Source organism: Anarhichas minor, unplaced genomic scaffold, assembly GCF_050575085.1.
Source record: "Anarhichas minor isolate MPS153535 unplaced genomic scaffold, ASM5057508v1 ptg000095l, whole genome shotgun sequence".
Lineage (NCBI taxonomy): Eukaryota > Metazoa > Chordata > Actinopteri > Perciformes > Anarhichadidae > Anarhichas > Anarhichas minor.
This window is the reverse complement of record NW_027466541.1, coordinates 815,001-830,180: the sequence shown is the minus strand read 5'-3', so window position 1 is coordinate 830,180 and position 15,180 is coordinate 815,001. Positions and strand designations below refer to the sequence as shown.

Genomic DNA, 15,180 nt, shown 5'->3' with positions numbered 1-15,180 from the left:
TGGCTTTAGCTAGATTAAGTCTGGCTTTAACTAGATTAAGTCTGGCTTTAACTAGATTACGTCTGGTTTTAGCTAGATTACGTCTGGCTTTAACTAGGTTAAGTCTGGCTTTAGCTAGATTACGTCTGGCTTTAGCTAGATTACGTTTCTGTTGAGACTGGGTCTGAGGTTTATGGGAAATTGAGTTTGTCAAAGGAACGCTGTCAAGGAACGCTGTCAAGCAGGGGTCTCAAACTCCAGGGCCGCGGGCCGAATCGGCCCGCCACGTCATTTTATGTGGCCCGCGAATCCAAAAAAAAAATTAAGTTAGACTTGAAAATTAAAAATATCCCCATGGTCGAAATTATGAGATAGAATGTCTGTGTACCGACATTAAAACTATCACAACAGGTGGACAGGAGAGGGAACAGCCCGTAAAGAGGTTTTCCAACAAGTGAAAAAGATCGACAAATAATCCCAAAATGTCCACGAAGAGAAAAATTGATGCAGAGGGAAGAAAATGTAATTTAAGATGGGAAAGAGAAAACATGTCTGTGCTTTAGGGAGAAAAACGGGTCTGTCTTCTGTGTTATGATGCGTGTCGGTGATGAAGGATACAATTCACGTCGGCATTTTGACACCAAACACGGAGCTAAATTTAGCCTCCAAGAAAAACATCAAATTGTCCAAGAATTAAAAGGCAGACTGTAATCACAGCAGAATATATTTACAGAAGCTACAGCCCAGTGCTGCTAAAGGTATGTGAGCAGGTGAGCTCCGACCAGATACAGACTTTTACAAATGTCAGTTTGTGAAGAAACTGAACAGAGGAATTAAGAAAGATGCATGTTAGCGGTTAGCATGTTAGCTCTCCTGCTAGAGCAGCGGTGCAATGGAGGAAGTGAAACAGGAAGTCACTCTAATGACTCACATCGGACTTCTGTGGTGAATTAAATACACTGAAACTATTCCCCAATTACCCATTGAGGTGTGTGTGTGTGTGTGTGTGTGTGTGTGTGTGTGTGTGTGTGTGTGTGTGTGTGTGTGTGTGTGTGTGTGTGTGTGTGTGTGTGTGTGTGTGTGTGTGTGTGTGTGTGTGTGAGAGAGAGAGTCAGTCAGTTATCATTTATTCATGTTCCCAGAGCGGAGACAGATGGTCTGACGGGCGGTGTGATGTCATCTGTCATTAAGACGTTACTGTAATCACACACAGGTGTCGACTCACATGAGCTCAAATATCAACACTTTAATGTTTTTCCATAAATGAGTTCAGATGTGTGTGATGGATTCTCCTCCGGACAGGTGTGACCCATCCAGGTGCTGATTACCGCTCAGGTGTGCACCATGAAACAATACGATTCTGAACGATGCAAGTTTCTACAGATGTGACGCCAGCAGAGGTGTTTGTGCAGAAATTCTTTAGCTGTGTGAACCAACTGTTGCATCAGCGGTCTCAGGTGGTTATATTGTTGAGTGGGTAAATATACTGAACGGTTTAAATGCATCTTTCATTTCATCTCCACTTTAACGGCGTTCTGAACGTTAACTCAACAAAAAAACTGATTTAATTCTTTATTATTAATTCAAACTTTTCCCAAAAAAATTTCAAACTTTTCCCCGTTTCTTATCTTGTGAAGTGACGTAAATCAGCATAATTAACTTAAAGACATTAGCTTTGAGAGGGACTTTTATATATATATATATATAGAGAGAGAGAGAGAGAGAGAGAGAGAGAGAGAGAGAGAGAGAGAGAGAGAGAGAGAGAGAGAGAGAGAGAGAGAGAGAGAGAGAGAGAGAGAGAGAGAGAGAGAGAGAGAGAGAGAGAGAGAGAGAGAGAGAGGAAACGGGAAACAAGAACAGAGGGCTCCACTGTTACTGGCAGTGTGTGTGTGTGTGTGTGTTGCGGTGTGCAGCGGTCATAAAGTACAGGAAGCAGCTCTGTAAGTACAGATGAACTGTGTGTGTGTGTGTGTCTCAGACCTGATTAAACATTAAAGTGATGGTGATCTGGATCCAGTCCAAATGTTTCCCATGATGCTCAGGGACCAACAGGAGCAATAAACTCTCAATCAGCTTCACCAGAGTCTGTGCACACTTTAACCCCTCGTGGCCTTCAGCAGCAGAGGAGCTGATCAGCTGTTAGTGTATTTACATCGACCTCTCTGTCACTAACGTTAGTACACGGTGACGTGACTCCGGTGGTTGTTTCAACACTAACGAGACTCATTAGTCACGTTTGAACTTTCATCTCTCTGGATTTGAACATAAGCTCATGAACTCATATTATGTGTAACATGTTAACGGCTTTAAATACCATGTTCGCTCTTACATGGTGCATTTATAAATATTAAATATAAATGTTGATAATATAATAAACTGCTGTTCTTCAGGACCATTGAAACTTGACGATGAGAAAATGGCAACAAGCTGCAGGGAGGAGGAGGAGGAGGAGCAGAGGGAGCGTTTGATTCTGATTCCTGAGCAGCTGACAGCATCTCCTCCTGCTGATGGTTATTAAAAGGCTTTTAAAGGAGGATTATTAGCATGAATACTAATGAGGATAATCACGTTAACGGAACAATATCACACAGCCACCGGGCTCATTCCCACCGCCTCCTCCTCCTCCTCATCCATTCACCTCTCCATCCTCAGCTCTGCCTCAGACTCCCTCTCTTCTCTCCTCCAGTTGTTCTCTTGTTTCTCCTCAACTCCTCCTCTTTCTCTTGTCTCTCTCTCCTCCTCTCTCCTCTCCTCTGCTCCTTCTATCCTTTTGTCTCTCTCCTCCTCCTCCTCTTGTCTCTCTTGTTCTTTGTCATCTCATCCTGTCCTCCTCTCTTCTCTCATCCTCCTTTCATCCTCCTCTCTCCTCCCCTCTCTTCTTTACTCCTCTCTCCTCTACTCCTCTCCTCGCCTCTTTCTCCTCCTCTCCTCTACACGTGGCAGTCACCTGCCGGTCGTCCTCCTCCTCCTGTGTGAGGAGTGCTCTGATTGGCTGCAGGAGGTCTCATTGTGGTAGAAGCTCATTAAAGCGTGTCCTCCTCCTTTAATAGACTCGCGCTCGGCCCGCGTGCAGCTCCGCGCTCCTCTTAGAGAAAGAAAGAAAACGTTCATTGAGTCAAATAAAAACATTCAAAATCCGCTTTTATTGCGGGATCTTCTCCTCCTTTCTTCTCCTTTCTTCTCCCCCGTCTCTCGGGACGAAAGCGCGCCGCCTCCCGTGTTTTGAAGCCGGAGCTCCGGGGAGTCCAGCGGGGGAGAGTCGGAGCTGAAGCCGTTGGAGGAGCGAGGAGAGCCGGCTAAGAGACCTCAGCGAGCCGCCTGGAGGACGGATCACGTTTATCAAAGAAATATATGAAATATGGAAATATTTCATATATTTTAATGGTATAAATACTGACACATTACTTATTAGATACAAAATCATATTCATAAGAAAATATGAAATGAACATGAATGATATTCATGTTGATTAAATAAAACAATAAGATCAAACTTTTATTTTATATTTGAATAATATTTATATTTGATCCGGTTCAGTGTTTTATATGATGACTCCAGAGACAATAAAAATACAAACTATGAAATTAATGTAAACATCTCTCAGCGCGCGACTCCGTGAATTTATTTAATTGTATTTAGAATATTGAATTAAAAACATTAAATATTCTCTTTATTGATAGAATTATCGTTTATGAATCAAAACCAATTTAAACAGATTCAACCGACAGTGTGTGTGTGTGTGTGTGTGTGTGTGTGTCTCTCTCTCGCGCTAACGAGTGTCGACAATAAATGTTTATAAGCTCATAAATACAGATCAGAGTGAAAGAAAGAATAATAATCCTGTTGAGAGACGAGGAGGAGAAGGAGGAGGAGGAGGAGGAGGGTGAATGGAGGGATGAAGAAAGCAGCTGTTGTCTTGGTAATCTGTCCTCTAATCTGTTTTCCTGCTCTGTCACTCACACTGCAGCACTCCTCCTCCTTCTCCTCCTTCTCCTCCTTCTCCTCCTCCTCCTCCTCATTCTCCTCCTCCTCCTTCTCCTCCTCCTGCTCCTCCTTCTCCTCCTCCTCCTCCTCCTGCTCCTTCTCCTCCTCCTCCTTCTCCTTCTCCTCCTCCTCCTCCTTCTCCTCCTCCTCCTCCTCCTTGGCTCACATTCCACTGCTGAAGACTTTTAACCTTTTTATATTAAAATATTTGATATTTATAAAGATAAAGTTGTGTTTTCATGTTACACATTGAATATCTTTGAATAACCTTTATTGATAAACATCTACGTGGTCCAGGTGAGTCCGGGTCCATGTGGATCGTAGTACTCTGATCCATTACTGCAGTAAAAGTACACAGAAATGCTCGTTGTTCTCTGAGGATGAAGAACATCATTCAAGTCCGAACCAGGAGGACCGAGACCCCGCAGGGCCCTGATCCTGATCCTGGTCCTGGTCCTGATCCTGATCCGGGTCCAGACTCCGCTGTTGTTTCCTCATTAAGTCCTAATTGAGTGTCTCTACGGTGTCACGAGCCGGAGCTGAACACGGAGCCAACAGCGCGTGGAGTACGAACACGCACACACACGCACGCACACACACGCTGTCTGTCTCTCCTCTCTTTATAGAAATGTTGGAGGAGGTGATTACAGCCCATTACACAGACAGACAGGCAGACAGGCGGGCAGACCGGCTGTATATAGACCTCGTCGCCGTGAGACCATCAGCACTTCTGCACAACTTCTGTCGCCTCGTGACACTTTTTTATATGTGATCGCAGAAGAAGAAAAATCCTGTTTTTAATATTTGACTTTTATTAAAGAAGAAGAGACACACAGCACGTGCAGCTTCTTCTTCTAGTTTGGGATTTTTTTTCTCTCTCCTGGAGGACTTTTCCTCCTCCGGTCCTCCGGTCCTCCGGTCCTCCGGTCCTCCGGTCCTCCTCCCCCGGCCCCCGGCTCCCTCTCTCCCCGCCATGGGCTCCGTGCTGCCCAGCTCCTCTGTGGGCCTGAAGTCGGTGTTTAAGCCGCAGCAGCCGCTCTCTCTCGCGGACATCATCACGTCGGACATCCTGCACAGCTTCCTGTACGGCCGCTGGAGGCACGTGCTGGGCGAGCAGCACCACCAGCACGTGCCTCACCTGCAGCAGCACCACCTGAACCTGCACGAGGACCGCACCGCGCCGAGCGCGAGCCCCAAGACCGCGTTCACCGCCGAGGTGCTCGCGCAGTCCTTCTCCGGAGGTCAGTGACGACACTTCAATTAACCAATTAAAATGTGACCGTTACCTTCCGGTCACCGAAATTAATATTCTAATTAATGAGTCAACTTTGAACTTTCACTTTAATACTTTTATGTTTATTTTATTTTGCTGATTAATATTTAATGTGAAGCGTCGTTCTATTTTAAATCATGAAGATACAATTAAAACGTTTAAAAGTGTTTCTGCACATTTAATAATTATATTTATTTATATTTATAAAACATTTTCTGTACAAAAATGTGTAAAATGAGTTTAACCCGCAGACACAAAGTTAATTTAACTATTGTTATGAATTATGATTAACAGTGACGTCATCAATAATGTGACGCTCAGCCTCATTAAATCAATAATTAATGAATATAAATGCTTTTAATAATTCCTAAAATACATCAGCTCGTGTCTCTGATTTAAAATGAGCTTTCAAGTTTAAATCCTTCAAATAAAACGAAGCGTCATGCGCGGCCTTTTCTCTTTTTATTTTCTCTTTTTTATTTTTATTAGATTTTAACGGAAACGTTTCGTTTGTGTTTCGATGAACTTCGTTCGGAACAGTTTCGGAGGATCCGTGACAGGTTGAACCCGGTGTCTCGCGCCTCCCGGTTCGTTTTTAACGGATTATTTCTGCTCCGCGGGGCTTTTTAAAGCCCGCTGAACTGTTTCTCTTGATTCATTCATGAGCCGCTCTCCTCTCTTCTTCTTCTCGCCTTTTAAATTGAGATAATCTTTCACTTTTATCTCATTTAAATCTCTTTTCTCCTTAGTGTCAAAACCTGTTTCACGCTCCGTGCTGAGCGCGAGACAGGTTTTATATTGAAACACATCAGTCTATTGTATTTATTTTGTACTCTATTTATATGTGATTGTGTCTCCAGACCTCCCCCTCCTCCTCCTCTCCTCTCCTCTCCTCTTCTTCTTCTTCGTGGGTTCAGATTAAAGCGGCTCATTGAACAGAAGAAGAAGAGTTTAACCTCTTTTCTCTCGAGGCTCACCTTCATGCTGCTTTCACTGTTTGTGGGAAACTTCAGCTTTGCGACGTCCTTTCTCCCAAAAACACTCAGAGAACAATGCATCACGCGCTCATCACGCGCTGTTAAATATGAAGGAGTTCAACACGATGACGTCACGTTGAAGAGATTTTCTTAGTCATGAAAATGTCTTTTTTTAAGAGATTAAAATAATGTCAGACTTGTTTAAAAAGTGTTGAAATTAAAATGAATATTATTTGAATATTACTTATTTTAATTGTGTGTTTTGTTCAGAGGTGCAGAAGTTGTCGAGTCTGGTTTTACCGAGTGAGGTGATCATCGCTCAGAGTTCAGTCCCAGGTAATATTATATATATATAGATATATATCACATGTATTATGTTTATTATTATGTACTATATCATTTATATGTTATATATTATATACGTTCTAAATAACTGCTTCATCAGTGAATAACTCTTTTATTATTAATATTCATATTTTAATCTGCTGTCTCTGTAATGTTTCTCCTCTAAACTCGTGTTTTATAACATGTTGATCATCGATGCGTATTAATCTGATGAAGATGAAGTATCATTTTTTATTGATATGTTTCAGAGCGATTAGTCAGATAACTGTTATAAAGTCACCGTATATGTTGTATAGGTTAGGAGGTGGTAGTACCTGTATGTAGTATGATGTCTAACAGCCGTGTGTGTGTGTGTGTGTGTGTGTGTGTGTGTGTGTGGGGGGGGGGGGGGGGGTGGTCCAGGAGAAGGTTTGGGTATTTTCTCTAAGACGTGGATCAAAGCAGGAACAGAGATGGGACCGTTCACCGGACGCCTCATCTCACCGGAACACATCGACCAGTACAAGAACAACAACCTCATGTGGGAGGTAAACAACATGCATTCATATTCATATTTATATTTATATTCATATTTATATTCATATTTATATTTATATTTATATTCATATTTATATTCATATTTATATTCATATTTATATTCATATTTATATTTATATTCATATTTATATTTATATTTATATTCATATTTATATTCATATTTATATTTATATTCATATTTATATTTATATTTATATTCATATTTATATTTATATTTATATTTATATTCATATTTATATTTATATTCATATTTATATTCATATTTATATTCATATTTATATTTATATTTATATTCATATTTATATTCATATTTATATTCATATTTATATTTATATTTATATTCATATTCATATTTATATTTATATTTATATTTATATTTATATTCATATTTATATTTATATTCTAGCTCGACAGTCATTAACATATCGCTCAATTTAACAGATGATTTAAATCCTGTGATTTCACAGAAACACCTTTTAATAAACGTAAACCTTTAAACTACGTTAACGTTCCTCGTAGTTAACAAAAGAGAATATCTGTAGTTTATTGGGTCCTAATTACATTTTATATTATTTATTTATGTTCATGAACTAGAAGGTTGGTCAGAGAGCTCAGACCGTTTAACTTTAACTGCATCATATTCCACCAGTAATAATAATAATATTTTACGTTATACATCATTCATTGTGTTTCCTGCTCCCTCTCAGGTGTTCAACGAGGACGGGACCGTCCGGTACTTCATCGACGCCAGTCAGGAGGACCAGAGGAGCTGGATGACTTACATCAAGTGTGCACGGAACGAGCAGGAGCAGAACCTGGAGGTGGTTCAGATCGGCAGCAGCATCTTCTACAAGGCCGTGGAGGTCAGTGAACGCACCGCCAACACAAACAGTCAACATCAAGACATTGTGTCTATTAAATATGAAGTACAACGACCTTTAGACTCCAAAGACATTCAATAAATCAGTTCTATAAGAAATCAAAAGAGACTATTCAAGTAGAATCAAGTTTCTGATCTTGATCAGCAGAAGATGAACCCAGAGTTCCTCAGATGAACATTATTGATTAGTGTTGGTTTCTCTCCTCAGACGATCCCTCCGGACCAGGAGCTGCTCGTCTGGTACGGGAACTCTCACAACACCTTCCTGGGGATCCCAGGGATCCCTGGAGGAGACGAGGAGCAGAGCAAGAAGACCAAGACGGGTAAAGACCTCCGATTATTGATCATAAAGACCTCCGATTATTGATCATAGAGACCTCCGATTATTGATCATAAAGACCTCCGATTATTGATCATAAAGTCCTCCGATTATTGGCCATAAAGTCCTCCGATTATTGATCATAAAGACCTCCGATTATTGATCATAAAGGCCTCCGATTATTGATCATAAAGGCCTCCGATTATTGATCATAAAGACCTCCGATTATTGGCCATAATGTCCTCCGATTATTGATCATAAAGACCTCCGATTATTGATCATAAAGTCCTCCGATTATTGATCATAAAGACCTCCGATTATTGATCATAAAGGCCTCCGATTATTGATCATAAAGACCTCCGATTATTGATCATAAAGTCCTCCGATTATTGATCATAAAGACCTCCGATTATTGATCATAAAGGCCTCCGATTATTGATCATAAAGACCTCCGATTATTGATCATAAAGGCCTCCGATTATTGATCATAAAGACCTCCGATTATTGATCATAAAGTCCTCCGATTATTGATCATAAAGACCTCCGATTATTGATCATAAAGGCCTCCGATTATTGATCATAAAGACCTCCGATTATTGATCATAAAGGCCTCCGATTATTGATCATAAAGACCTCCGATTATTGATCATAAAGGCCTCCGATTATTGATCATAGAGTCGATCAGATCTAGAACCTGAGAGGGACAGATGACACATTTAGGGTTCCACACATTCAGATTCATGGAATAAAAAGTGTTCATTTATGTATTTATTTTAGAATGATCATTACATTTTATATCATTTATTTATTTGTGGTTCGAGTCTGAGAATGAGACAAATATAGAATATCAGTTTGTGACATCAGTTTGACCCATTTCTCCTCCTCCTCCTCTTCTTCCTTCTCCTCTTCCTCCTCCTCCTCCTCCTCTTCTTCCTCCTCCTCCTCCTCCTCTTCTTCCTCCTCCTCCTCCTCCTCTTCTTCCTCCTCCTCCTCCTCCTCCTCTTCTTCCTCCTCCTCCTCCTCCTCTTCTTCCTTCTCCTCCTCCTCCTCTCCTTCCTTCTCCTCCTCCTCCCAGATGAGTTCCACACCTGTGAAGGCTCCTCTTCCTCCTCCTGCTCCTCCTCGTCCTCCTCCTCTTCCTCCTCCTCCTCCTCCTCCTCCATCAGTCTGGGTCGTATGCGTTGCGTCATCTGCCACCGTGGGTTCAACTCCCGCAGTAACCTCCGCTCTCACATGCGGATCCACACGCTGGACAAGCCGTTCGTGTGCCGCTTCTGTAACCGCCGCTTCAGCCAGTCGTCCACGCTGAGGAACCACGTGCGTCTGCACACCGGAGAGAGACCCTACAAGTGTCACGTGTGCCAGTCGGCCTACTCGCAGCTGGCCGGTCTGAGGGCGCACCAGAAGAGCGCCCGGCATCGACCCTCCGGGGGCGCCGGAGGAGCCGGGGTCACCGGGGCGGGGGGGACGGTGCACACTGCTCACTCTCCTCCCGCTGCTCTTCCTCCTCCTCATCCTCACCCACCACAGCTCACCTCCATGCCTCACCCAGCCTCACTGGTGCACCACATCCCCACCATGGTGCTGTGATCGGGGGAGGGGGAGAGAGAGAGACAAACAGACAGACAGATGATCTAAACATGACATGAATGAGATGATCAGACGTTTGTATTATTTACATTATCAGCATGCTTCACGGTTCTTCATTCAAACACTGAGACTCATGATGACTCATAAAACTGTTGCATGATGGGATGCAGCGTTCAGCCTGTGACTCTGGTATAAATGTCTGTGAGACGATGAAGTCGTGCTTTGGTCTGCATGCGAAAGGTTCTGTTAAAGCGTTGTGACGTTTGTGTGTTATAAACTGTGAGGAACTACAGTCTGAAACATCTTCACAGGAATCCACTGAGCTTCTGCTAGATCGTCCTATTGGTCAGGCAGTACCATGCTAACAGGTTAGCATACATGATGCTAAAGCTCCAACTGCAGTACAAACCTTCACACCTGGAAAAGGTTTTATATCTGGTTATTAAGGGATAACCCTGTGTTAAGTGGAGTAAAATGTCAGTCACACCAAATTTCGCTGAAAAATCTTGTTGACTTTTTGATTCATGCGCTAACTAGCGAAACTGTTCCAAAGAGTTCAAAATGGAGGAAGCTAAAGTATCAAGAGTTCACTTTAACGAAGCTGCTCCAGAGTACAAACCTGGTTTACACACAGCTACTAATGTGACACTTGAAATTATTGTGGCACTAGCATTCAAACTTGCTAGTTTGTTAGCAGGCTAGCTAGCTTGGAGTGCTAGTAGGTCTGTCTGTGGGTCCACAGCGCTACATCACACGCCCTGGAAATGGTTGCTGCTCGTTTAGGTTCACAAAAAAACTTTAGCTGCAGAAACGTCTTGGTTAGATTTAGGAGAACATTGTGGTTTTGGTTAAAATAATTTGTGTGGATCCCAGAAGTTATCTCAGAGGGCGTGTCGTGTAGTAAAGTTGACAAGGTTGACAGACAGACCTGTCTCACCATATCCAGTAGCCACGATGTCGCTAAGCTAATACGACTTCTAACACAAAATATTTCAGAAGGAAACAAGTTACTGCTGTGACACTCTCAGCTGTGATCAAGGGCTAACACTAGCGTTAGCTAGCCCGTGTTGAGTTAAGCTCTTAGAATTGTATCAATGATCCACACTCTCACTTTAGCATAGTAGAGCTATAGTAGCCTCCAAGCTAGCACTTTAGAATTCACCTTGTTGATTGAAAACCTTGTGAATAACTAAAATGTGAAGTGATAGTTAGCTCCATGCTAACACTTTGACATAAACTACGTAGAGTAACTCTTAAGCACTAATATTTAAGCCCACGTTAGCTTGACCGGTGTTAGACGTGATGCTACACCACGCTAGTAATAGCAAACTCCATGCTAATGTACTAGCACAAAGCACCAAAGTATCTTTTGGGACTTTCCTCAATGTTAGCTGCATGCTAACATGTTAGCAAGAGTGAACAATTTTGCTGTCTTCTTATTGACCAACCAGTGGCCTAAATCTACTAAAAACTCACCTGATTCCTTTAAAGAAGCTCATCACTTATTCAAATAGGCAGAGCCTGACATTTAACATATTGTATTATTATTATTGTTAATAATATTATTATTGGTTCATGTCTGTTGGGTCAAGACCCAAATTGGGTCTCAGGCAGGTTCAATGGACACCTGTTATAAAATATACGAATCTAAGTTTCTAATCTCTGTAAATGTTTCTACATGATATTATTTCTGATTTATGTATAAATATGTTGTTAAATATTCAAAGAAATGAGATATTAGAAAACTTGATGAGTCCCGTAAACTGGCAGCTGTTTGTCGGCCATTTTTCTCTTCATGTGATGTAAATAATATACTGTCAAAGAAAATAATGTGAATATAAACATGAGATGTGCTTTATGCCCAGAATATAATTGAACTGTCACTTTATCTCTGTATGTGTATGAGGTCACATATGACACATGTATTGGTATATGATGTATGCTATGTTGACTTCTATAAAGGACATTGTATTTGAGCCTATATACTCCTAATAAAGTATTTACTTCCACTCTGCTCATGTCTGTACATTTATTATGTATTTCTACCTAAGTATTTTAATGTTATACTACATCTCAGAGGAAAACATTGTACTTTTTACTCCACTACATTTATCTGACAGCTGAAGTTACACTTCTAATGAAGAGATTTTGATAATTATAAAATACAAGACATTTTCATACAGTAAATTAAACAAGCCTACAGTTAATACAATCAGTGAAAATATCTGCCACCGTCTACAACAATAAAATACAGCTTACATTTTATTTCATCAATAATTATAATTAGTGTTATAAGTATATATAATTATAAGTATTTTATGTCTAGTAAATTTAGCCAATAATGCCAATGTTACGAAGGCCAGCTACTGTAGATCATTAGTTTACGTAGAACAGGAACGACCAATACTTACTGATGATTTATCTCACTTTATCTCAAATACTTGAATCATTTTACTTTTATGTGTGACTTTGATGTGGGTCAAACTATGCTAACTAATTGCTCGGCGTTACATTAACATTAGAAACCAACACAATCTTCACAAAGCTAGCTAGCTTAACAAAGCTAGTTAGCTAGCTTCTAGACATATCAACGGCTTCTAGCTAGCGCTAGGATTGGGCTGACGTCCATGCTCGCTGAGGTACCGGTTACCTGATTTGTTCAGATCCTACGCTCTGACCAATGAGCTTTCCTGACCCTAACTACTCCAGGTTAATGGTTAACCTTAACTAGTTGTCTCTACCTCAACCAGCTACCCAGGGCAGGTCTCACCAAAAGAGCAGTGGGATTCATAACTACATCTTTTAGCAAGTAATTGATGTTAATAATGTAGTAATGTCCTCACATATCCTACACAAGATAACTATTGACCAGTGTATAATGATTAAAGCTGTGCTGTCATCATTCGTGTGTCTTTACGATGAAGTGCTTACGTTACGTGATGTACTGATGAGGATTAGCGTTAGCTAGCATCCCTCTGCCTAACTGCCTCTCCAGAGATCCAATCTGCTCTCCTCCAGGCAAAGTGACATCTGCCAGTGATGGTAAGTAACTAACGGTATGTAATAAACGGTACATAGCTAACTGTACGCGGTATGTAACTAACGGTATGTAATAAACGGTACATAGCTAACTGTACGCGGTATGTAACTAACGGTATGTAATAAACGGTACATAGCTAACTGTACGCGGTATGTAACTAACGGTATTGTAATGTTCCACTTATGAGTCGGAGACAGAGTGAAGTCCTTGCAAGAGGTTTATTCACACAAACCGTCAACAATAGTGAGAAGCAACTCCAGCGAACCTTATCAGTCTTCGTACAGTGTTTCAACAACAACTCTTCTTCGTTGGTTCTGGTCTAACAACCTTGACTAGCTCCCGACACAGAACAGGTAACCCCCTCCTCCCCTCTGCTCTACCAATCACAGGCACGCACCTTGACTAACGTGTACAATGCGTCCCGTGATTGGCCAGAGAGAGGAAAGTGACACCCTGACCCCTCTACTACCAGCTGTTACTGTACAGGGTAGCTGCAGTATGTAATAAACGGTACATAGCTAACGGTACGCGGTACGTAACTAAAGGTACATAACTAACAGTACATAACTAACGGTAAATAACTAACGGTACGTAACTAAAGGTACGTAACTAACGGTAAGTAACGAATGGTATGTAACTAAAGGTACGTAACTAAAGGTAAGTAACTAAAGGTAAGTAACTAACGGTAAGTAACTAACGGTACGTAACTAACGGTACGTAACTAAAGGTACGTAACTAAAGGTAAGTAACTAACGGTATGTAACTAAAGGTACGTAACTAACAGTAAGTAACGAACGGTATGTAACTAAAGGTACGTAACTAAAGGTACATAACTAACGGTAAGTAACTAACGGTACATAACTAAAGGTACGTAACTAACGGTAAGTAACTAACGGTATGTAACTAAAGGTACGTAACTAAAGGTGCGTAACTAACGGTACATAACTAACGGTACATAACTAACGGTAAGTAACTAAAGGTACGTAACTAACGGTACGTAACTAACGGTAAGTAACTAACGGTAAGTAACAAATGGTATGTAACTAAAGGTACGTAACTAACGGTAAGTAACAAATGGTATGTAACTAAAGGTACGTAACTAACGGTACGTAACTAACGGTAAGTAACTAACGGTAAGTAACAAATGGTATGTAACTAAAGGTACGTAACTAACGGTACGTAACTAACGGTAAGTAACAAATGGTATGTAACTAAAGGTACGTAACTAAAGGTACGTAACTAACGGTACGTAACTAAAGGTACGTAACTAACAGTAAGTAAAGAACGGTATGTAACTAAAGGTACGTAACTAAAGGTACATAACTAACGGTAAGGAACTAACGGTACATAACTAAAGGTACGTAACTAAAGGTGCATAACTAACGGTACATAACTAACGGTATGTAACTAAAGGTACGTAACTAAAGGTACGTAACTAACAGTACATAACTAACGGCAAGTAACTAACGGTATGTAACTAAAGGTACGTAACTAAAGGTGCGTAACTAACGGTACATAACTAACGGTATGTAACTAAAGGTATGTAACTAAAGGTACGTAACTAACAGTACATAACTAACGGTAAGTAACTAACGGTACGTAACTAAAGGTACGTAAATAAAGGTGCATAACTAACGGTAAGTAACTAACGGTACGTAACTAAAGGTACGTAACTAACGGTAAGTAACTCACGGTACGTAACTAAAGGTAAGTAACTAAAGGTAAGTAACTAACGGTACGTAACTAAAGGTACGTAACTAAAGGTACGTAACTAACGGTAAGTAACTAACGGTACGTAACTAAAGGTACGTAACTAAAGGTACGTAACTAACGGTAAGTAACGAACGGTATGTAACTAAAGGTACATAACTAACGGTAAGTAACTAACGGTACATAACTAAAGGTACGTAACTAACGGTAAGTAACTAACGGTACGTAACTAAAGGTACGTAACTAACGGTAAGTAACGAACGGTATGTAACTAAAGGTACGTAACTAAAGGTACATAACTAACGGTAAGTAACTAACGGTACATAACTAAAGGTACGTAACTAAAGGTGCATAACTAATGGTAAGTAACTAACGGTACGTAACTAAAGGTACGTAACTAAAGGTACGTAACTAAAGGTGCATAACTAATGGTAAGTAACTAACGGTATGTAACTAAAGGTACGTAACTAACGGTAAGTAACTAACGGTAATTAACTAAAGGTAAGTAACTAAAGGTAAGTAACTAACGGTACGTAACTAAAGGTA

The 15,180-nt window shown here is 40.7% G+C and overlaps 1 protein-coding gene across 1 annotated transcript; it reads left to right on the top strand.

Moving 5' to 3' along the window:
* Positions 1-4,936: 4,936 nt before the first annotated feature.
* prdm12b (PR domain containing 12b) lies at positions 4,937-9,884 on the top strand. Its single transcript, XM_076082553.1, has 6 exons — positions 4,937-5,204; positions 6,484-6,549; positions 6,961-7,085; positions 7,803-7,958; positions 8,184-8,298; positions 9,370-9,884. Exons 1-6 carry the CDS (start codon positions 4,937-4,939, stop codon positions 9,882-9,884), a joined length of 1,245 nt encoding a protein of 414 aa, XP_075938668.1.
* The last annotated feature ends 5,296 nt before the right edge of the window (positions 9,885-15,180 follow it).

Coding starts and splice junctions, on each gene's coding strand:
- prdm12b (XM_076082553.1), top strand. CDS start 4,937: ATGGGCTCCGTGCTGCCCAGCTCCTCTGTGGGCCTGAAGTCGGTGTTT. Junction 7,959..8,183: donor TCTTCTACAAGGCCGTGGAG/GTCAGTGAACGC, acceptor TTCTCTCCTCAG/ACGATCCCTCCGGACCAGGA. Junction 8,299..9,369: donor GAGCAAGAAGACCAAGACGG/GTAAAGACCTCC, acceptor TCCTCCTCCCAG/ATGAGTTCCACACCTGTGAA.